The sequence below is a fragment of the Puma concolor genome, chromosome E1 (genome assembly GCF_028749965.1).
Source record: "Puma concolor isolate L17-30 chromosome E1, mPumCon1.1.hap2, whole genome shotgun sequence".
Taxonomy (NCBI): domain Eukaryota; kingdom Metazoa; phylum Chordata; class Mammalia; order Carnivora; family Felidae; genus Puma; species Puma concolor.
Window position 1 is genome coordinate 41,709,480 of NC_141680.1, and position 23,820 is coordinate 41,733,299.

General features: G+C 42.4%; 2 protein-coding genes across 2 annotated transcripts; both read right to left on the reverse strand.

Moving 5' to 3' along the window:
- Positions 1 to 9,106: 9,106 nt before the first annotated feature.
- LOC147574358 (uncharacterized) lies at positions 9,107 to 10,262 on the reverse strand. Its single transcript, XM_086687285.1, has one exon. It carries the CDS (start codon positions 10,205 to 10,207, stop codon positions 9,572 to 9,574), a length of 636 nt encoding a protein of 211 aa, XP_086543411.1. The 5' UTR covers positions 10,208 to 10,262; the 3' UTR covers positions 9,107 to 9,571.
- A 5,978-nt stretch (positions 10,263 to 16,240) lies between these two features.
- LOC112854197 (uncharacterized) lies at positions 16,241 to 23,612 on the reverse strand. The gene is made up of 3 exons (XM_086687286.1): positions 23,049 to 23,612; positions 19,841 to 19,859; positions 16,241 to 17,141 (listed from the first exon to the last, which is right to left on the reverse strand). Exons 1-3 carry the CDS (start codon positions 23,545 to 23,547, stop codon positions 16,712 to 16,714), a joined length of 948 nt encoding a protein of 315 aa, XP_086543412.1. The 5' UTR covers positions 23,548 to 23,612; the 3' UTR covers positions 16,241 to 16,711.
- Positions 23,613 to 23,820: the final 208 nt, after the last annotated feature.

Consider the following 23,820-nt stretch of genomic DNA (forward strand, 5'->3'; position numbering starts at 1 on the left):
GGAAAAACTGAGAGCCTTTCCCCTATGGTCAGAAACAAGACAAGGATGTCCACTCTCACCATTACTATTTAATGTAGTGCTGGAAGTCTTAGCCTTAGAAATCAGACACAAAAAGAAATAAAAAGCATCCAAATCAGCAAGGAGGACATCAAACTTCCACTGTCACAGATGACATGATACTCTATGTAGAAAACCCAAAAAACTCCACCAAAAAATTGCTAGAACTAATATGTGAATTCAGCAAAGTCACAGGATATAAAATCAACATGCAAAAATCTGTTGTATTTCTATACACCAATAAATAAGCAGCAGAAAAAGAAATCAAGGAATCAATTCTATTTGCAATTGCACCAAAAACAATAAGATATCTAGGAATAAACCTAACCAAAGAGGTAAAAAATCTGTATTCTGAAAACTATAGAACACTTATGAAAGAAATTGAGGACACAAAGAAATGGAAAAGCATTCATTGCTCACATATTGGAAAGACAAACACTGTTAAAATGTCTATACTACCAAAAGCAATCTACACATTTAATGCAATCCCTATCAAAATACCACCAGCATTTTTCAAGGAGCCAGAACAAACAATCCAAAAATTTGTATGGAACCACAGAAGACCCTAAATAGCCAAAGCAATCCTGAAAAAGAAAAACAAAACTAGAAGCATCACTATTCCAGATTTCAAGCTATATTACAAAGTTGTAGTCATCAAGATAGTATGGCACTGGTACGAAAACAGACACATAATGCAACAGAATAGAAAACCCAGAAATGGACCCACAACTATATCGTCAACTAATCTTTGACAAAGCAGGAAAGAATATCCAATGGAAAAAAGACAGTCTCTTCAACAAAAAGTGTTGGGAAAACTGGATGAGGACATGCAGAAGAATGAAACTGGACCACTTTCTTACACCATACACAAAAATAAATTCAAAATGGATGAAAAACATAAATGTGAGACCAGAAACCATTAAACAAATTTTTTTAAGTTTGTTTTTGGTGGGGGGAGGGAAAGAGAGACAGAGAGAGAGAAAATGTGAGTGGGGAGGAGCAGAGAGAGAAGGAGAGAAACCCAAGCAGATTCCATGCTCTCAGGGCAGAGCCCAATGTGGGCTCAAACTCGCAAACCATGAGATCATGACGTGAGTCAAAATCAAGAGTTGGAGCTTAACCGACTGAGCCAGCCAGGTGCCCCTAAACAACCTCTTACATGTGTATATTTAGCTCTCCACAGTGATCATTATTGATCATCTTTTTAGATATATGCATTATATTTAGTAGCTTCTGCCAGGTTACTAAACTCTTCACAATGACTGAATTTTCTTCTTTCCATTCTTTCCTAATAAAATCTGTATTATCCTGCATCCAATGTTTGTGTGTTTGTGTGCATTTCCTTTATGAATTCCTTTTTGAAGCTTTCCTTTGGGTTTCATTCTTTTTTTGGGGGGGGTCATTCTATATTTAATATCTCATTCAGTTATCACTATAGTCCTACAAATTAGGCAGAGCCAAGATTATAATTCCATTATCATTCTCAGTTCAAGGATCAGGAAATTATTTGCCATACAGCTATTAATTGACATAAGCAAGTCCTTTTATTTCAGGTCAAAGATATTTTTATTTACCTTTCCGTAAGTAGAAATAACACTAGTGATGGGGCATGGGGAAGACATACATTTTGAATTATTTCTCTAACAATGGAAATAAAACTACTTCAGTCTACAAAGACCTTCCTAAATATTCTTCCCACCTTTATTACCAGTAAAGACTGCCTTTAAGAGTTTTAGTTAATGAAGGGAGGCTTTACATCTCTGGGTTCTAATCTGCCACTAGTGCAATCTGTCACCAAAAGTAACCTGAGTATCATTGGCCCCAAAAGTGTTCCTGGCCTTATTCTTGACTAAAGGACCCTCTTCTTTGATGTTATGGATTGGCATACTGGTATCATTTCATTCATCCTAACAGAAATTGGGATGAAGAATTACACTTGGAAAGAACACAAGCTCAGGCCACAATTCCTGGTCTCCCAAACTTTGAGGCAATTTGGTCTCCTCACCTGGACATTGTTAACAGAAGATAAGTTTGTAGAGGCCTGAGAACTGAAGTACCCTGCAATATGCATATAACCCTTTTATCCCATCATAATATTTGAGCTGTAAATGGAAAGAGAACAATTTATTGTGTTCTATGAGATAAAGACACATAAGCTAAAGGAAATCAAAATCAGAATTTTCAGGAAAAAGAGGAAAAAAGAGAAATGAAAAAAAAGAGAAGAAAGAATGCACTATTCAAACCCAAGACGGACATTAAGTTAGTTCCCAAGTGGAAGAAACCTGGATTTTTGTATTAAAAGCTGAATAATAAAGACAATAGCTAAGGCACCCAGCAGTACAAGGGTTAATATGGCTCTGTACAGAAAATAAGCAATTTTAATTATAATCATCTTCTTAAGAGATATAAAAATTCTTTGGATTAGTTAACACACTAGATGTGACAGAGAGTGTGATCTTCCTAGAGGGTATATTGAATATTTTGCCAGATTACTAAACTTTACAATGTGGAGAATGGATGGGAAGAATTAGTAACATTTCCTGAGGGCCTACCACACACTGGCTACTGAGATAGATGCTTTATCTGCACTATCTTTCATTCTCACACAACCCTGAAAAATGGGTATTATTGCCCCCCATATTAGAGCTGAGGAAATCAGTGTTGAATAATGTAACTTGTAGGAAATTGCATGAACATCAAAACCATCTTGGCTTCAAAAACAAAGTTTTTCTGTGGGGTACAGATGAAATCATAAAGATATAAATCAGTGGAACCCAATTGAGAGTCCAGAAAGAGACACACACTTATTATGCATTGATTTTTGAAGAAAGGTGCCAAGTTAATATGCAGAGCAAGTGTGATCTTTTAAACAAATGGTGCTGGAACAATTAAACATCCACGGGCAAAAAAAAAAAAAAAAGAATTTCAACCTGTAGTTTGTGTCATATACAAAAGCCTATTCAAATGGATTGTAGACCTAAATTTAAAGCCCCAAACTACAAAACTTCTGGACGGAAACAGGAAAAAATTCTGTAGAGCTTCTAGCTTCCACCCCCACCCCATTAAGGAACCTGCTTTTGTCATGTCACTTGTAAGATGCTTCTAGTTTGCATTATCCATTTGCTGTACTAAGATCCCTCGACAATTGTGCAGCTATTCATCTCCAATTTTATCTTCAACTGTAAGTTCTTTATCATGGAAGAGAAGATGATAGATCTTGATTATGAGAATTAGAATCATATAGAAGAGTATTCAAATTCCGGTTCTGCTACTCACTAGCTATGTGTTTTGGGGAAAATACAGACTATGTTTATGCCCCTTTATGAAAGTTTCTCCTGTATTTTGTGTCATCTGTCCTTTATGTATCTTTCTTTTTCCCACTTCCACCTTAAATAGTATGTCCACCCATGGATTAGTCTGGAATCATTTCTTTCTCTTTTTTCCCCTCCTTTATTTTTTAAACATTTTTAAATGTTTATTTGTTTTTGAGAGAGAGAGAGAAACAGAGTTGAGCGGTGGAGGGGCAGAGAGAGGGAGACACAGAATATGAAGCGGTTCCAGGCTCTGAGCTGTCAGCACAGAGCCCAATGCGGGGCTTGAACCCACAAGCCATAAGATCATGACCTGAGCGGAAGTTGGACGCTTAATCAACTGAGCCACCCAGACGCCCCTTTTTCCTTTCCTTTATTATGTCAGCCAGTCTTTAGGCAGATATCTCTATAAGAGATCACAATTCTTATGTTTTCAAGGAATACAGCAGAAATAAATCTTATTCAAAATCCTTAATAACATAGAATGTAGCTTTCTTTCCCTCAATAACCTTGGTTCTGCCTCCTTTATTTATCCTTGTGTCCATGACTTAGCATAAACTATACCTCAAATTTATAAATTAAACCTCCAGATCAAGGCACTATCAAGAAACAATATCACATCCAGAGTTTGGTGCTGACTTCAGTGATACATGACTAAAGGGTACATGATTTGTTTACAAGCACATTTGATTCCTGTGGAAACCTAAAGTAATATGACATATGATCATGGAATACCTTGAATTTTATCAACTGATAGACTTGGTAGCAGCTATTATGCCACATACAGAATTTTTACTACAACAGATCAACAATTTCTGGCCTGAAAAGGCAGTGGAGAGTGGATATACTCCCAGTGAAAAGAACTGTGAGCAGCACACATGGCTATGCATTTTGTTTGAAGGAAAATGGACTGAGGGAATGGTGTTCATGGCCTGTTGGCAAGTGGTAAAAAGCTTGATTGCTTGGTCTGAGATCTGAAAGCAGCAAGGTTGAAAGATTAGAGAATCACTAGACAGAGTTGGGTGTGTGGACATAAAGTGTTCCCTCTCTATGTCCCCAAATCACTGCCCACCAGAGAGTATCCATCTCTTGAGAGGCTTTGGATGAGTCTGGGATAATGTGCCCCATTTCTCTCCTCAGATGCTCCAGTACTTACACAGGAAACCATGAACTGAGTAGCCACATTGGCATGAATAGAGGCTTTGCATGGAACCAATAGCATGTGCTCTCTGTTGCCATGACTGTCTCTGCTGAATGTGCTGTTTTTCAGCAGCAGAGACTGATGTCAAGCCCTTAATTGGATAACATCCCTCCTGAAAATGAACCATACCACATTGAAGCAAGTTGGTTTAAAGTTTAGAGGATGCTACAGGATCTGTGTTTTGCAGGGAATTACTTAATTCTTTTTTGCTTTAAAGAGGTACTCAGGAGAAGGAAGCCTTACAAGAATTTGATTTACGTGATACCAAAGGACAAATCCAATAAATGAGTCTCTCTCTCATGAGCACACAATGGATGCTCAAAATTATTTGATGCAGAAGAATTACCCAAAGGGCTGGTCAAGCCTGAGACAGAAGATTTCCCTGAATGCATGAGAGCTCTTAAAGGCAGCCACTGCTTGTCGACTGAAACATCTGCTCATTGATGCACACTGAGGTATGGGGCACTGATTTGGGAAGAACTTGTAAACACAAATATTATCTGCATACATAAGGGAATATTCCTTCCATTGTTAGGAATCAGTTGAAATGCATACCTTGCTGGTATTCAGTCCCAGTTTCACCTCAACTTGTCCTGATAGGTAAATGTATGTGCTCTTGAATAGGAGCAGAAAAGCCAGTCTTTAACTTGAATCTGTTCATTTTTACCTACATACCATCACACAGTGAAATTTTCTCTTCTGAAAAATGGAAAATCTTACTTGAGGGATGCTGTCATAGGGCCCAGAATAGACAATGCATGAGATATGCAATATGTATATAGGTCCCTATGTCAGGAATGATGCACAGTAAAACGAAACACAACTTGGGATGAAAATGGCACAGATTTATTAAGAAATATAGGAAAGAGGGGCGCCTGGGTGGCGCAGTCGGTTAAGCGTCCGACTTCAGCCAGGTCACGATCTCGCGGTCCGGGAGTTCGAGCCCCGCGTCGGGCTCTGGGCTGATGGCTCAGAGCCTGGAGCCTGTTTCCGATTCTGTGTCTCCCTCTCTCTCTGCCCCTCCCCTGTTCATGCTCTGTCTCTCTCTGTCCCAAAAATAAATAAACGTTGAAAAAAAATTTAAAAAAAAAAGAAATATAGGAAAGAGTTCCTGTGTCTATGAAGAAAATTCCAAGTGACCATGGGAAGAATAAAGTGAATTATATAAATCATAAATACATTAAAATGAAACATAAGATGATTATTATGAAGATAGTTGCAGAAACCTAAGAAAAACTCATGAGATTTGTTTGAGTTACATGGAGGGGGAAGATGAAGATCATGATTCAGTGTCAAAGCAGAGACCAATGCTTCATATTGAGGATTCACCAAAGTGGCACATGATTCATCTACACAGGACGAAGAGAACTGGAGAAAGTACTCTGCACTCTATCAAGCTGACTCACAAGTTCTCAAACAGACATATGAGTGACAGGAATTAAGGTGATAGTATGCTGGTTCTCAGCAAAGTCTAGGAAGTGAATTTGTTCTCCAGAGCAAAGTTGGTTAACAAAGGTTCTGTGCAGAGGAGAGTGGTTTGTGAGGAGGCAATCAGTGGCAGGAAGGCTGGCAGCAGTTAGACACACAACAAGGACCCCAGCAGGTGGTCCTATGGCAAGTGGTCTGACAGCAAGTTGGGCGGCAGCAAGGCTGGCAGCAGCTGGACCCCCAGCACGTGGGCTGGCAGCAGGTGGTCCTGCAGCACGTAGGCTGGAAGCAAGAGGAGCAGCACGAGTGGGTCATGGTGTCAGGGGTGGAGGGTGGGCAGGTCCTGTCCAGATGTGAGTTTCTCTGATTCTGGTGCCTCCTCCTGATCTGCAGCTTTTATGCATTGGATCCCCCAGAGTTAGAACAATAAGTAGGATTTACCTTGCTGTTGTTCATGCTGTTTTCAATAGTCACTGGGGGGATAATAAAAGAGGAAGCTATTCCCTAAATGTTATTATGATCTTCAGAGAATACATGTTTAATGTGTTTCCTATTTGAGAATAACTCATGGAAACATTTTCAGATGAAAGCAAGATGGTCACATCAGCAGCAACACTCTTGCTACAATAATTTCATTATGTGATATAGTTCCCACTAGCCTGGGATGTGGTTAGTGGGTCAGTTCAGTGGTCTTTCCCCAGTGCTGGTCCTTACATTGCATGTAGATTGGGAATATTTCTGAGGTGAGGAGTGTGATGTTGATGCGCTCACAGTGATGAATTAAAATCATGCCTGAGACCAAGTCTGTTTCCTCACAAAAGCCTGATTCAATATTTTCACAGACATCTGTCTCTTGTAGCCCCCTAGTCCATCTTGGTATCCAACTTCAATCAAAGACATGAGTGGAGGATGTCTGACGTCATTTCTTCCACATGTCAAGGCAGAATCAAGCAGATAGATAGAAGCCACAGTAGTACACTAAGACTAAGAAAGCATCAATCAACATACTTCCTGGATGACCAGTAGTCCTGATTTACCCAGAAATGAAGTCTTTCCCAGGATATGGGACTTTCAGTGATATAACTGGAGCAGTTTGGGAAAACCAGGATGAGGTGACATGACAGCATCCTTCCTTCCTTCCTTCCTTCCTTCCTTCCTTCCTTCCTTCCTTCCTTCTTCTTCCTTCCTTCTTTCTTCTTTCCTTCCTTCTTTCTCTCTCACTCTACCTTCCTCTCTCCCTGCCTACCTCCTCCTCCTCTTTTACCTCTTCTCTTTTCCTCCTCTGTCTTCTCCTTATAAAAATTGTATCTGTCCACCATCCTTCAGAGTAAATATTGGGTGTGAGGGAAGAAAACTGTAGACTACAGATGATGTCTTGAATATGCCATCATTATAACTTGTATATTAGTGTGTTTGGGACAATTTCTACACACCAGATCTGCATCTCTATGTCTAAGGGCTCTTTTCATGACAGTAGAATGTCATGCTGCCTGTGGGTGCCACACTGAGAAAACACTTAGCCCTTGTTCTGGAGATTTGGCTTATGCAACTTCAGGTCTCTTGCTCCTGAAATAGGGAAATCCCTACATGGGTGTTTGACATTATTTCTGATATATTTCTCAGGATTAAGCTTCATTTGAAAACTGTGACACTGGCGTCCTCTCCATGTCACTGCCTCACACTCCTACATGTGTGATCTGACCTCCCCAAAGAAACTACATTCACTGGATCTTTTCTTCAGAGTAGCTTCTGGGAGAAACCAAACTCTGACATTACATTACCCTGCTCAGTCTCAATTTCCTGATCTATACAATGGGAGACTTAACCTACTGTGACATTTCCTTCAAGAATTAAAATTAATGTAAATGAAGCATTTGGTCAATACCTAGCAAGTAGTAGGCAACATGAGTCATGTCAGTTCTTTAGCTGTCATGAAAACACCCAGTTCTTAAGAACCAGTAGTAGGCAAGTTTGGTCTTAGCAGTCCCTCCAGAGCATCCTGGATACCTAGTCTCCAACATTGACATGTGTCCTGAACATGAGGCTTTACAGCTCATCAGAGGTCCCTCCACTGCTCCCAGGAGGTGACCCAGGGCATAGTCTCATATTCCTCTCAGAGCCTGAATCAAGAATCACATTCCTGAGTGCTGAGGTAGCACCATTAGTTCAGGAACAGAAGCACCAGCCTTCTGTCTAAATGACTTCTATGAATGCCCACCTTTTTTTCTCTTTCTCCTTCCTCGCATTCTTCTCCCCTCTGCAATAGGCATCTTTATTTTCCTCAAATGCTTCATAGTTCCTTCACAAAATAATGGAGGGTGTTCTGTTCCCTTGGATGGTTCAGAGCTCATGGATTACTCAAAGTCATACATGCCCATTGCATGGTCTCTCAGTCCTTGATTCGTCCTTCCTTAATTGTCTGGGTAACATTTTGATCATGATGACAAATTGCCTTCTAGTTGGGAAGCATAATATGTTTGGCAGAAAATTACCTCATACCTTTGTCCTCTGCAATTAGGTCCTGAAAACCCAAGGAGTCATATAAGAATGTGATTTCCACAATCCAAAAACAAGTGTGTTCAGCTATGTCTCTTTCTCATGAGGATGCCACATCCTCACCTATATGTGATGCAGAGGAGTGCTGAGGGGCTGGACGGCACCCAAGGCAACAAAGGATCCTATGATCATAAGAGCTGTAAAGGGCAGGTCCCGCTGCCCTCACACTGGCTGCTGAAGGCTGATCTGTAGGACACTGATGTCTGCAACTTAGTTCCAGACATCACCTGCATATATAGGAGAACAATACTTCCATGGTCAAAGAAGACACTCGAATGAACATCTTGCTGGTTTTAACACTCAAGGTGTTTTCTAAATCATCTGGAGTTACGAATGTAAGTGCACTTAAGCAAGGTTATAAGACGCAGTCTGAGATAGAAGTCTGTCCATATCAACATATGATATTCCCCTGTGAAATACATTCATCTGAAAATGGAGATTAAAATGTGTGGGAGCCTGTATCAGACTCCAATGGACACTGCATGTGATATGCAGTCTATGTATGAATCCCTATATTGGGAACACTGCACAATAAAACAAAGACAATATGGGATGCCGTATGGTATAGGATTTATTAAGAAATATAAGTGAGACTCCCTGCATCTAAGGAGACATTGAAAGAGACCATGACAGGAAGAGAGCAGCATACAAGAACCAAGAGTACACTGAGAAAGAAAACATATTAGAGTAGACTTTCCATAGTTGCAAAAACCTGTATGTCAATTATGAGGATTTGTTTCTCTAAGATACTTCGAGGGACAGGATGAAGATCTTGACTATGCACTCAAAACAGGCCTCATGACAGGATCAGAATGCATGAAGCTGGCAGGTGACCCATAAGAAGATGGAAGAAGAGAATCAGGGAGAGGGATTCCACACTTTATCAAGCTGATTCACAAGCTTGTAAAAAAGAGAGATAAATAACAGAGATATTGGGTATTGCATGCTGGCTTTCTGCAATGTTGAGCAGTGACTATTTCCCAAATGGTAAATCAGATGGTGGTTCTTGGCGAGGCAATCAGCAGCAGGAAGGCTGGCAGCAGGATCCAGAGCCCTGGGCTAGGCACCCAGGCAGGCAGCAGCAGGTGGGGTGGTAGCAGGTTCTCGTGCAGTACACGGGGGTACAGCAAACTGGCTGGCAGCACTGGGACCCACAGCAGTTTTGTCCACAGCCGCTGGACCCACAGCCGCTGGACCCACAACAGCTGGGCTGGCAGCAGGTGGTCCGGCAACAGGTGGTGTGACAGCAAGTTGGGCAGCAGCAAGGCTGGCAGCAGCTCGACCCACAGCCGCTAGACCCACCGCAGTTGTGTCCACATCCGCTGGACCCACAGCAGCTGGGCTGGCAGCAGGTGGTCCGGCAGCAGGTGGTGTGACAGCAAGTTGGGCGGCAGCAAGGCTGGCAGCAGCTGGACCCACAGCCGCTAGACCCACCGCAGTTGTGTCCACAGCCGCTGGACCCACAGCAGCTGGGCTGGCAGCAGGTGGTCTGGCAGCAGGTGGTTTGACAGCAAGTTGGGCGGCAGCAAGGCTGGCAGCAGCTGGACCCACAGCCGCTGGACCCACAGCATGTGGGCTGGCAGCAGGTTGTCCGGCAACAGGTGGTTCTGCAGCACATAGGCTGGCAGCAAGAGGAGCAGCACGAGTGGGTCATGGTGTCAGGGGTGGAGGGTGGGCAGGTCCTGTCCAGAGGTGAGGTTGTCAGATTCTGGTGCCTCCTCTGGATCTGGGGCTTTTATGCGCTGGACCCCCAAAGTTTAGACCAATGGGCAGGACTTTCCTTGTTGGTGTTTACATTGTTTTCCATAGTCACTAGAGGAATTGTAAAAAAGGAAGTTGTTTCCTAAATATTATGAATTTTTACAGAATAAGTGTTTAATGTGTTTCCTATTTGAGAATAACAAATAGAAACATTTTCAGATTAAAGGAAATTTGTCACATCAGCAGCATCATTCTTGCTTCAATGATCATTGCATCCATCATATGATCAAGTTCTGCTGGTCTGGGTAGGGTCAGAGCAGTGTTCCCTCCCCAGTCTTGGTCCTTACGTTATATTTGGTTTGGGAGTATCCCCAAGGTGAGGGACATGATGCTGATATGCTCACTGGGACAGATTTAGTAGATCCCTGAGCCCAGGTTGGTTTCCCCACAGAAGCCTGATTCAAGACTCCCACAGGCATATCTGTCTCTTGTAACACTCTACCCCACCTGTGTATCCCAGTTCAATCAAAGACTCTTGGGTGAGATGTCTGGCATCATCTCTTTCATATGGCAAGGTATAACCAAAGTAGGTGGGTAGAAGCAGCAGCAGTTTACTGGGACTAAGCAAGCATCAGTTAATGTATCTCCTCATGACCAGTAATTTTGATTTATCTTGGAACAAATGGTTTCCCAGGATTTGCAGACTTCAGTTAAATAACTGGGTTAGTGGGCCAACCAGGATGAGTTGGCGACTTTACTTCTAACCTTGTTAACCAGCAGAGTGTGTGGCCTCACCTCACTGATAGCACATTTTCAGTTAATATTTGTTGTTTATATTTCTTTTTTATTTGCTTTCATTTGATATGGGAATTGGATTAGTTAAGGTGATACTTATTTTATCTTTTGGATCTAACATGTTTAAAAATTTTTAGGTATACCATTCATTTAAAAAGTGTGCAAGTTATTAATCCATCTTGATAGATTATCACAAAATGAACACACCCATATCAATATGACCAGAATAAGAAATAGAAATTAAATTCAGTCTCTCTAATTTATACTTCTTCACTTATCCCCAAAGGTGACTAATCACTGTGTTGACTTGTAACCGTATAGGTCAGTTTGGGCTTTTTAAAACCTTCATATATATGAAATAGTATAGAATTGGCTCCCTTTACATTATGATTGAGAGACTACCAATGTAATTATTTGTTGTTTATTCTTTGTCATTGCTGTTTCTTTCACTGAATGAATATGACATAATTAATTTCTTGACTTTCCTGTTGATAAACATGTAAGTTTTTTGAAGTTTGGGACTATTAAAAAATAGTGCTTCTATGAATGTTTCTTTGCAGGTTGTTTGGTAAACATATATAAACATATCTTTGGAATCCACCTAGGAGCAGATTGCGGATAGAATTGCTTGGTCAAAATATTTATCTCATTTCTGTTTCATGTGCATGTCAATCTTTTGATTTTTCTGGAAATTTTTCTTATTTTTTTCCCATTATGGATGGGCCAAGTTGAAGGCAGAAACCTTCTTTAAAAGACCACAATTATTATATTTTCAAGTTTTACCACAAAACACATTGAATCCATTGTGCTTATTTTTAGTAGAGTAGTTTCTTCTCCCTTCATTCTTCCTGTGATAATCTGGCATTTTGTTTGTGTTGTTTAACTCTATATCCCTGACTCAACATAAATTGTACTTCAAATTTACAAATTATAAGCCTACATGTTCTCATTCTCCCTCCCAAAGTCCATATATTATAGAGAAAGGATAACAGTATGTGAAAACAATAGTCATTCATATGTCATTGACCATAACATTTTTCCCCTTGGCCTTTTTATGGCATTATATGTAAGCAAGTGCCAAGGTTAACCTCACTAGATAAGGTGTTTTCTAGAAATGCAGTGTTTTGTAGTGGCCTACAGAACATGAACTGAGGATTCTAGAACTGCCTGGTAGACTACTGTGAATAGAGTCAAAAGGTTCAGAGAAACATATATGTTAGAATGGATTTATTTCATATCAGCCCACAAACTAATCATGTTCCCTGAGAGGTCCCAAAAGAGATTCCTTCACAGAAGCAGTAAAACATATGCATCATTGAAAAGGTCAGTGGTGGTAGTCATCTGTGGCCAGGATTGATGGTATAAACTGATGATGGAGAACTGGGAAATGGGGGATGACAGAGAGCAGAGTTGTGGTAGATATAATTACTAAAATAGGAAGAAATGTCAATCAGTGGTCCTTGACTCACAGAGATCTGACTAATAGACTATGGCTTCCTTAAGGGTGAGGTAATTATGCAGCCAACAAGAGTATTACGCTGACACCAGTATATACACTGGAAAAGGATCAAGGACAGGTGAATCAGAGGCTGCTGTTAGTGACTTCAATAGAAAATGATGACCTCCTATTCAGTTTCCAGACCCAAGTCAGTTCTCAGACTAGAGCCCTTCGATTGAAGGAGAGGGTTAGTCTTCTTGAGAAAGATACTGCAAGAATGAAGTGTGTGTGTGTGTGTGTGTGTGTGTGTGTGTGTGTGTGTAGCATTGTTTCCCCCCAGTCCTTCCACAACGGATTTATAATCATATGCCAGAGTAACTGTACACTTGGGAAAGGTGAGAACCCAGATATATCTAAAGGTGTTGGATTCAGAGTTTGAGCAGACACTGATACCAGGACTCCTTGTGTTAAAATGCATGCATATGGAGGCCAGGTAATAAATGGAGTTCTGATTCATGTCCATCTCATGTGGGTCTAATTAGTATTAAGGTCCACTTTATACTCATTTCCCTTCTACTTGAGTAGGTAGTGAGTGACAGAATCCTTCCATTGTGTATCATTTGGGTCCTCTGAGAATCAGACACTGAAACAGTGGTAAGAATGTAAGAAATTCACTGGGGAGTGATGCCTATGAAAGGTTTAAAAAGAATGGGGGAAATAAGGTGGATTAGACAGCAAAAACCTACAGACTGCCATGTAGATGCAACATCTTTCAAAAAAAAGTACGAAAGAGGCAGCATTAGGCAAGGAGGATATAATACTGCCATGCAGGTCTAACAAAACATTGGTCAACCCAATGGAGATATCCAGAGCAAAGATAGCCGTTAACAAGTCTCATGTTGGGAAGAAAATGCTAGGCCCTAGTACCTTCATGGTGTGCAATTATCCAGGAGTTTACAGAAAGAACAGGGCCTTATCTGTAAAGCTGATGTAGATCCTGAAGTTGCTAACAGTTGGAAACTCAGCTACCTGCACTCTTTGCAGCAGAAGTACATCTCCAGACATGTGAAATGAAAACCATAAAAGAAACAAAGGCGAAATAAGAGCCCCTAAAAATTCCTCGCTTCCTGATCAATGTATTAACCAGAAGCAATAGCAATCCATGGAGTTTGGTGCTTCCTCAAAGACTTAAAGAATACAGGGATGGTAGCTCCCAGCACAACTGTATTTGATTGCCTGTATGGCCCCTGCAAAAACCTAAAGGATCATGGTATATAATTATGGAATACCTTAAATTAAATCAATTGATAGACCCATTAATAGCTATTTTTTTCTACAATAGTTCACCTTCTAACTTATGAGGATAAGGCCCCAATAATAGTGTTGATACTCTTTTAATAAGAGACAGAGACCAAAGCCCTCTCACTCTCTCCTTGCCATTTGAAGATACAGACATAAAGCAGCCATCAGCAAACCAGGAAGAAGGTCCAACCAAACATGTAATCAGCCAGCACTTTGATCTTTGACTTATCAGCCTCCAGAACTGTGGCATATAAATATTACTGTGTGATCCAATCAGTCTATGGAAGTTCATTATAGCACCTGAAACTGACTGGCACAACTAATCATGTATCTTTGATCTCAGTGTGCTCAAGCCAACTTCCAGTTGCCACATATACATCTCTGTGTCTAAGGGTTCTCTTCATGCAACAGCAGAAAGTCATGCTGTCTGTGCATACCATGTTGAGAAAAACACAACCAATGATTTTGGAGAGTTGTCTATGAAGATTCCGTCTCCATTTTCATCAGGTAGGGTAACTCTAAAATGTATATTTTACATCATTTCTGATAATTTTCACTCAGGTATAATCAGTTGCAAATAGTGATTGTAGATTCTTGTGCACCCTTACTCACCCCATTTCTTCAATTCTCTGTTAGTGTGCAGTGCGCATCCTAAACAAACTGTATTTTATTCTTTTTCTCAAAATATATTCTCTGAGATTACAAACTATGACTTTAATTTACCTCTCTTGGTCTTAATTTCTTCTTTTCTAAAATATTTAGAATATTTACACTTCCTTGAAAGTTTATTCAGAATTAAAGATAATGTAAATAGAGCATTTGTTTAATACCTAACAAGTAGTAGACAATACACGTTGTGTCATTTCCTCATCCCATAACCTAAACACCTAGCTCTTAAGACCCATCGGAAGATACGTTTCACTTTGTCAGTCTTGCCAGAGCATCCCGGATACCTAGAACTCAAACATTGGCATGTGCCCTGGATATGAGGCTTCACAGCTCATCAGAGATTCCTCAACTGCTCCCAGGAGGTGACTCAGGGATTAAGTTACCTATTCTTCTTAGAGCCTCAATCAAGCCTCACATCCCTGTGTGCTGAGGCAGCACCATTAGTTCAGGACCAGAAACGCCAGCCTTCTATCACAACCCCTATGAATGTCCACATCATTTTCTCTTTATCCTTCTTCACATTCTTCTCACTTCCCTGGAACAGGCATCTTTTTCTCCCCTCAAATGCTTCACAGTTCCTTCACAAAATACCGGAGGTTGTTCTGTTCCCGTAGGTGGTTCAGAGCTCATGGATTACTCGAAGTCTACATCCCCAAGCATGACCTCTCAATCCCTGACGTCATCCTTCCTTAATTGTTTTGGTAGCATTTTTTTTAAATATGAAATTGATTGTCAAATTGGTTTCCATACAACACCCAGTGCTCATCCCAACAGGTGCCCTCCTCAATACTCATCACCCACCCTCCCCTCCCTCCCACCCCCCATCAACCCTCAGATTGTTCTCAGTTTTTAAGAGTCTCTTATGGTTTGGCAGCATTTTGATCACAATGACAAATTGCTTTACCGTTGGGGAGCAAAATATGTTTGGCATAAAATTACCTGATACCTTTTTACTCTGCCATTAGGTCCTGAGGACCAGGAAGTCATACAAGAATGTGATTTCCATGACCCAAACACAATTGTGCTCAGCTGTGTCTCTTTCTTGTGAGGACACTGGATGCTCACATGTATCTGATGCAGAGGAGTGCAGAGGGGCTGGACAGCACCCAAGGAAACAAAAGGATCCTGTATTCACAAGAGCTCTAAAGGGCAGGTCTCGCTGCTCTGACACGTGGCTGCTATTGGATGATTTGTAGGGAACTGATGTCTACAACTTAGTGCTAGATGTCACCTGCATATATAGGAAAACAGTACTTTCGTGGTCAAAGAAGACACTCAGATGAACATCTTGCTAGTGCTTAGTCCCAGGGTTTTTCTAACTCATCTGGAGATATGAATGTAAGTGCACCTCAGTAAGGGCAAAAGACAGAGTCTGGGATCTTAGTCTGTCCATATCGCTTATGACATTCCACTGTGAAATTTCATCACCTGAAAATGGAGATCATGATTTGTGGAGGACTGTATGAGGCTCTAATTAGACATTGCATGTGATATTCCAGCTGTGTATAAATCCTTCCATGGGGAACACTATACAAAAAAAAAAAAAAAAAAAAAAAAAAAAAAAAAGACAAGTGGCGCCTTGGTGGCTCAGTAAGTTGAACATCCAACTCTTGATTTAGGCTCAGGTCATGATCTCATGCTCAGCATGGACCCTACTTTGGATTCTCTTTCTCCCTCTCTCTCTGCCCCTCCCTCGGTCTCTCTCTCTCTATCAAAATAAATAAATGTTTAAAAAAAAGACTTGAAAAAATAAAATAAATTTTAAAAATTAAAAAAAAGACATTATGAGATGACAAATGGATTTATTAAAAAATATATGTGAGGCACCTAGGGAGACATTCAAAGGGATCATGACAGGAAGAAAGCAGCATACAAGAACCATCAGTGCACCGAGAAAGAAAACATATTAGTGCACAGTTCCCATTTTTGCAAAAACTTAAGTGTCAGTTATGTGGGTTTGTTTCTCCAAAGTACTTGGAGGGACAGGATAAAGATCTTGACTACAGAGTTAGGCAGAAATCATGGCTGTACAAGGATGTGTAAAGCTGGCATGTGAGCCTTAAAGAGGAAGGAAGAAGATAATCAGGGAGAAGTGGTTGACTTTCATCAAGCTGATTCACAAGCTTGTAAACAGGCAGATGAGTAACAGAAATGTTTGTGATTGCATGCTGGTTTTCAGCAATGTTTGACAGTGACTTTGTTTCCCAAACAAAAATCAGTGTTGTGACCAGATGGTGGTTCTTGGCGAGGCAATCAGCAGCAGGAGGGCTGGCAGCAGGATCCAGAGCCTTGGGCTAGGCACCCAGGCAGGCAGCAGCAGGTGGGGTGGTAGCAGGTTCTCGTGCAGTACACGGGGGTACAGCAAACTGGCTGGCAGCAGTGGGACCCACAGCAGTTTTGTCCACAGCCACTGGACCCACAGCAGCTGGACCCACAACAACTGGGCTGGCAGCAGGTGGTCCTGCAGCAGGTGGTTTGACAGCAAGTTGGGCAGCAGCAAGGCTGGCAGCAGCTCGACCCACAGCCGCTAGACCCACCGCAGTTGTGTCCACAGCCGCTGGACCCACAGCAGCTGGGCTGGCAGCAGGTGGTCCGGCAGCAGGTGGTCCTGCAGCACATAGGCTGGCAGCAAGAGGAGCAGCACGAGTGGGTCATGGTGTCAGGGGTGGAAGGTGGGCAGGTCCTGTCCAGAGGTGAGGTTGTCAGATTCTGGTGCCTCCTCCAGATCTGGGGCTTTTATGCACTGGACCCCCAAAGTTTAGACCAATGGGCAGGACTTTCCTAGTTGGTGTTTACATTTTGTCCATAGTCACTGGGGGAATCATAAATGAGGAAGTTGTTTCCTAAATGTTAAAAATCATTACAAAATAAGTGTTTAATGTGTTTCCTACTTGAGAATAACTCATACAAACATTTTCAGATGAAAGGAAAGTGATCACATCAGCAGCATTGTTCTTGCTTCAATGATCATCACATCATGTAATCTAGTTTCTGCTGGTCTGGGTAGGGTCAGAGCAGCTGTCCCTCCCCAGCTTTGGTCCTAGATTATATGTGGATTAGGAGTATCCCTGAGGTGAGAGGCATGATGCTGATATGCTCACTGGGACAAATTTAGTAGATGTGTGACCCCAGGCTTGTTCCCCCCCAAAAGCCTGATTCAAGACTCCCACAGGCATATCTATCTCCTGTAACACCCTACCCCACTTGTATGCCAGTTCAATCAAAGACAATTGGGTAGCAGATATCTGGCCTCATCTTCTCCATATGGCAAGGCATAACCAAAGCAAGTGGGAAGAGGCATCAGCAGTACACTGGGACTTAGCAAACATCAGTTGGTATACCTCCTATTGACCAGTAGTCCTGATTTACCTAGGCTTGAGTGTTTTCTCAGAATAAGGGAATTTCAGTGGTATAACTAAGGAAGTATGGGCATACCAGGGTGATTTGGTGACTCTAGTCCTAACCTTGTTAACTAGCCTGCACAGTGCCTTCACTGATGTAACAGATCACCTCTTTATTTATGTCAGTTCTTTTTTTTTCTTCCTCCCTTTGTTCCTTCACTTGTTTGTTTGTTCCTTTCTTCCTTCCTTCCTTTCTTCCTTCCTTCTTCCTTCCTTCATTCCTCTCATATCTTCCTTCTTCCTTTCTTTTGTTCTTGCTTTTTTAAATTTCTTTTCTTTCTTTCTTTCTTTCTTTCTTTCTTTCTTTCTTTCTTTCTTTCTTTCTTTCTTTCTTTCTTTCTTTCTTTCCCTTTATTTTCCTTCCTTCCTCCCTGGTTCCCTCTCTCCCTCCCTTCATCACTCTCTTTCCCTCCATTCCTTTCCTTCCTTCAAACTGTTATTTTCTTTCTCCAATTTTCCTTTATACCTTTCATTCCTTCTTCCTTTTTTGTCTTTCTTCCTTTTCCTCTCTTTTCTTTTCTTTTCTTTTATTTTCCTCCCTCCTTCCTTTTCCTGTGTTTCCTCTTGATGCCTCCCTACTCCTGCTTCTGCCCTCCATCTTCTATTGTCTTATTGTTCTGTATCTTCAAGAAATTGCATCTGCCCACCAATAGAATTAAGAAAATGTTGAAATGAGTGGTGAAAATGATAGATTGCCAAAGGTGTCTTGACTACACCAGGGCTATGTCTTGGATATTAGTATGTTTAGGATAATGTACCTACCATATCTGCACCTCTCTGCCTAAGTGCTCTTTTCATGCACAGCAGAATGTCAGGCTGCCTGAGCATGCCACATGGAGAAAAACACTCCACCCGTGCTTCTGGAGAGTTGGTTTATAAAGACTCCTGCTCCCTCATTGCTGAAATAGGAGAATCTCAACGTGTGTGTGTGTGTGTGTGTGTGTGTGTGTGTGTGTGTGTGTGTGTGATTTCTGAGATATCTTTCAGGTTAAAGCTTTAGTTGCAAACTGTGATGCTGGTCTCAGAGTGCTTCTTCCCTGTGACATTTCGCTACGCTCCGACCAGTGTGATGTGACCTCCCCAAAGAAACCACATTCCCAGACTCCTTTATTCAGGGTAGTTTCTGAGAGAAACCAAACTCTGACATTCCTTTACCCCACTCAGTCTCAATTTCCTCACCTCTACAATGGGAACCTTAATACCTACTTTGCAAATCCCTCCAAGAATTAAAGGGAATGCTCAGGAAGGATTTAGTCAACATCCAGCAAATATTCGGAAACATGGGTCGTGTCAGGTTTTCATCTCATTTTGCCAACATGGCGCTCTTGAGAACCAGCAGCGGTAGGCACGTTTGGCCTTGGCAGTCTCTCCAGAGCATCCTGGGCACCTAGTCTCCAATGGTGGCAGGTGTCCTGCATAGGGGCCTTCGAAGCTCATCAGAGGTCCCTCCACTGCTCCCACGAAGTGACCTGGGGCCCTGTCTCCTATTCCTCTCAGAGCCTGAATCGGCCTCACAGCCCTGAGTGCTGAGGCGGCACCAGTGGCTCTGGACCAGGAGCACCAGCCTTCGTCCTTGACTCCTAGGAATGCACACGTTGTTGTCTCCTTTTTTCTTCCTCACATTCTCCTCACCCCCACGGAGCAGGCATCGTTTTCTCCCCCCTCGGTTGCTCACACTTCCTCCACAATATACCAGAGCTTATTCTGTTTCCTTAGATGATTCAGAGCTTGTGGATTCCTCAAAGTCCTACATGCCCATTGCACGATCTCTCTGGCCCTGACACCATGCTTCATCAACTCTCTGGGCAGCATTTTGATCACAATGACAAACTGCCTTACAGGAGGGGAGATACATAGGTTTGGCAGAAAATCACATGATGCCATTTTACTATACCATTAGGTCCTGGGGACGAGGAGGCCAAACAAGAATGTGATATGCACGACCCAAACACAAGCGTGTTCAGCTGCCTCTGTTGCTCACGAGGACACCGCAGGCTCACCTGTATGTGAGGCAGAAGAGTGCTGAGGGGCTGGATGCCACCCAAGGCAACAAGAGCATCCTGTGTTCCCCAGAGCTCTAAAGGGCAGGTCCCGCTCTCCTCACATATGGCTGCTGTGGCTGAGTTGTAGGACACTGATGTCTACAACGTAGTGCCAGTGATGGCCCGCCTGTACAGGAGAGTAACACTTCTGCGGTCAAAGAAGGCCTCGGATGGACATGTTGCTGGTGCTGAGACTAAGGGTGTCTGCTACCACGTCTGGAGAACTGAACGTAAGTGCGCTTCAGCAAGCGCCCAAACCACAGTCTTGGATGCGAGTGTGTCCTTATCAGCTGTGGGACATTCCACCGTGAAATCTCCTCAGCTGAAAATGTGCATAATGACTTGTGGAGGACTGTGTATGGCTCCACATGGACACTGCATGTGATGTAAAATGTACATACAAATCCTTGCATTGGAAACGGTACAAAAACACAAAGACACTGGATTATCTGTTTTTCGGGTGTTGAGTTTGGTAAGTTCTTCATAGATTTTGGATACTAGCCCTTTATCCAATATGTCATTTGCAAATATCTTTTCCCATTCCATCGGTCGTCTTTCAGTTTTGTTGATTGTTCCCTTTGCGGTGCATACGGGTTTTATCTTGATGAGTTCCCAATAGTTCATTTTCGCTTTGAATTCCCATGCCTTTGGAGATGCTTTGAATAAGAAATTGCTGTGGCTGAGGTTGAAGAGGTTGTTGCCTGTTTTCTCCTCTAGGGTTTTGATGGTTTCCGGTCTCATATTTAGGTCTTTCATCCATTTTGAGTTTGTTTTTGTGTATGGTAAAAGAAAGTGGTCTAGTTTCATTCTTTTGCATGTTGCTTTCCAGTTCTCCCAGCACCATTTGCCAAAGAGACTGTCTTTTTCCCATTGAATACTCTTCCCTGCTTTGTCAAAGATTAGTTGGCCATACATTTGTGGGTCCAATTCTGGATTCTCTATTCTGTTCCATTGGTCTGTGTGTCTGTTTTTGTGCCAATACCATAGTGTCTTGATGATTACAGCTTTGTAGTAGAAGCTAAAGTCTGGGATTGTGATGCCTCCTGCTTTGGTTTTCAGTATTTCTTTTCAGTATTACTTTGGCTCTTCAGGGTCTTTTGTGGTTCCATACAAATTGTAGGACTGTTTCTTCTAGCTTTGAAAAGAGTGCTGGTGCAATTTTGATTGGGATTGCATTGAATGTGTAGATTGCTTTGTGTAGTATTGACATTTTAACAATATTTATTCTTCCAACCCATGAGCATGGAATGCTTTTCCATTTCTTTGCATCTTCTTCAATTTCCTTCATAAGCTTTCTCTAGTTTTCAGCATACAGATCTTTTACCTCTTTGGTTAGGTTTATTCCTAGGGATTTTATCGTTCTTGGTGCAGTTGTAAGTGGGATCAGTTTCTTTATTTCTCTTTCTGTTGCTTCACTATTGGTGTCTAAAAACTCAATGGATTTCTGTACATTGATTTTGTACCCTGTGACTTTGCTGAATTCATGTATCAGTTCTAGGGGGTCTTCTTTTGGAGTCTTTTGGGTTGTCCATGTAGAGTACCATGTCGTCTGCAAAAAGGGAAAGTTTGACTTCCTCTTTGCCAATTTTCATGCCTTTTATTTCATTTTTGCTGCCCGATTGCTAATGCTAGGGCTTCCAACACTATGTTAAACAACAGTGGTTAGAGTGGACATGCCTGTCGCGTTCCTGCTCTCACAGGGAACACTCTCAGTTTTTCCCCATGGAGGATGATATTAGCTGTGGGCTTTTCATATATGGCTTTTATGATGTTTAAGTATGCTCTTGACACAATGGACAGAAGACACAAATAGACACTTTTCCAAAGAAGACATCCAGATGGCCAACAGACACATGAAAAGATGCTCAGCATCACTCCTCATAAGGGAAATACACATCAAACCACACTGAGATACCACCCTACACCGGTCAGAGTGGCTAAAGTGAACAAATCAGGAAACTACACATGCTGGAAAGGATGTGGAGAAATGGAACCCTCTTGCACTGTTGGTGGAAATGCAAAGTGGGGCAGCCGCTCTGGAAAACAGTGTGGAGGTTCCTCAAAAACATAGAACTACCCTATGACCCAGCAGTAACACTTCTAGGAATTTACCCAAGGGATACAGGAGTGCTGATGCTGGGGGCACATGACCCCAATGTTTCTAGCAACGCTTTCAACAATAGCCAAAATATGGAAAGAGCCTACATGTCCATCAACTGATGAATGGATAAAGAAGATGTGATTTATATATACAATGGAATACCACTTGACAATGAGAAGAATGAAATCTGGCCATTTGCAGCCACATGAATGCAACTGGATGCATTACGCTGAGTGAAATCAGTCAGTCAAAGAAGGACAGATCTCCTATGTTATCACTCATATGTGGATCTTGAGAAACTGAACAGAAGTCCGTGGGGGAAGGCAAGGTCAAAAACAATAGTTACAAACAGAGAGAAAGGGAGGCAAACCACAAGAGACTCTGAAATACAGAGAACAAACTGAGGATGGATGGCAGGGGTGCGGGAGAGGGGAAAATGGGTGATGGGCATTGAGGAGGGCCCTTGTTGGGATGAGCACTGGGTGTTGTATGTTAGCCAATTGGAAAATAAACTATATTAAAATAATAAAATAAAATAAAATAAAATAAAATAAAAAACAAAGACAATAGGTGATTCCAAATGATAGAGAATTTATTAAGAGATACAGGTGAGGCTCCCCACGTCTAGGGAGACATTGAAAGGGAACATGACAGGCAGCAAGAGGCATACAAGCTTCTTGAGTACACCGAGAAAGAAAACATACCCGTGTGGGCTTTCAGTAGTTTCCACGAGTTATAGGTCATTCCTGAGGAGTTGTTTTGCTAACATATTTAGAGGGACAGGATAAAGTTCTTGACTATGGAGACCAAACAGAGATCCTCACTCTGTATCAGGATGGGTGAAGCTGGCACATGACCCAGAGGAAGGAAAGAAGAAGCGAATCAGGGAGAAGCGGTCCACACTTCATCAGGGTGATTCACAAGATTGTAAACAGGCGGATGAATAACCAAGATGTTGGGGATTGTGGGCTGGCTTTCCGCAACTCTTGGCAGTGACCAATTCCCAAGTGGCAAATCAGATGGTGGTTCTTCGCGAGGCAATCAGCAGCAGGAAGGCTGGCAGCAGGATCCAGAGCCCTGGGCTAGGCACCCAGGCAGGCAGCAGCAGGTGGGGTGGTAGCAGGTTCTCGTGCAGTACACGGGGGTACAGCAAACTGGCTGGCAGCAGTGGGACCCACAGCAGTTTTGTCCACAGCCGCTGGACCCACAGCCGCTGGACCCACAACAGCTGGGCTGGCAGCAGGTGGTCCTGCAGCAGGTGGTTTGACAGCAAGTTGGGCGGCAGCAAGGCTGGCAGCAGCTCGACCCACAGCCGCTAGACCCACCGCAGTTGTGTCCACAGCCGCTGGACCCACAGCAGCTGGGCTGGCAGCAGGTGGTCTGGCAGCAGGTGGTTTGACAGCAAGTTGGGCGGCAGCAAGGCTGGCAGCAGCTGGACCCACAGCCGCTGGACCCACAGCATGTGGGCTGGCAGCAGGTGGTCCGGCAGCAGGTGGTCCTGCAGCACGTAGGCTGGCAGCAAGAGGAGCAGCACGAGTGGGTCATGGTGTCAGGAGTGGAGGGTGGGCAGGTCTTGTCCAGAGGTGAGGTTGTCAGATTCTGGTGCCTCCTCCGGTTCTGGGGCTTTTATGCGCTGGACCCCCGAGGTTTAGACCAATGGGCAAAACTTTCCTTGTTGGTGTTTACATCGTTTTCCACAGTCACTGGGGAATCATAAATGAGGAAGTTGTTTCCTAAATGTTAGGAATCGTTACAAATAAGTGTTTAATGGTTTCCTATTTGAGAATAACTCGCAGAAACATTTTCAGGTGAAAGGGA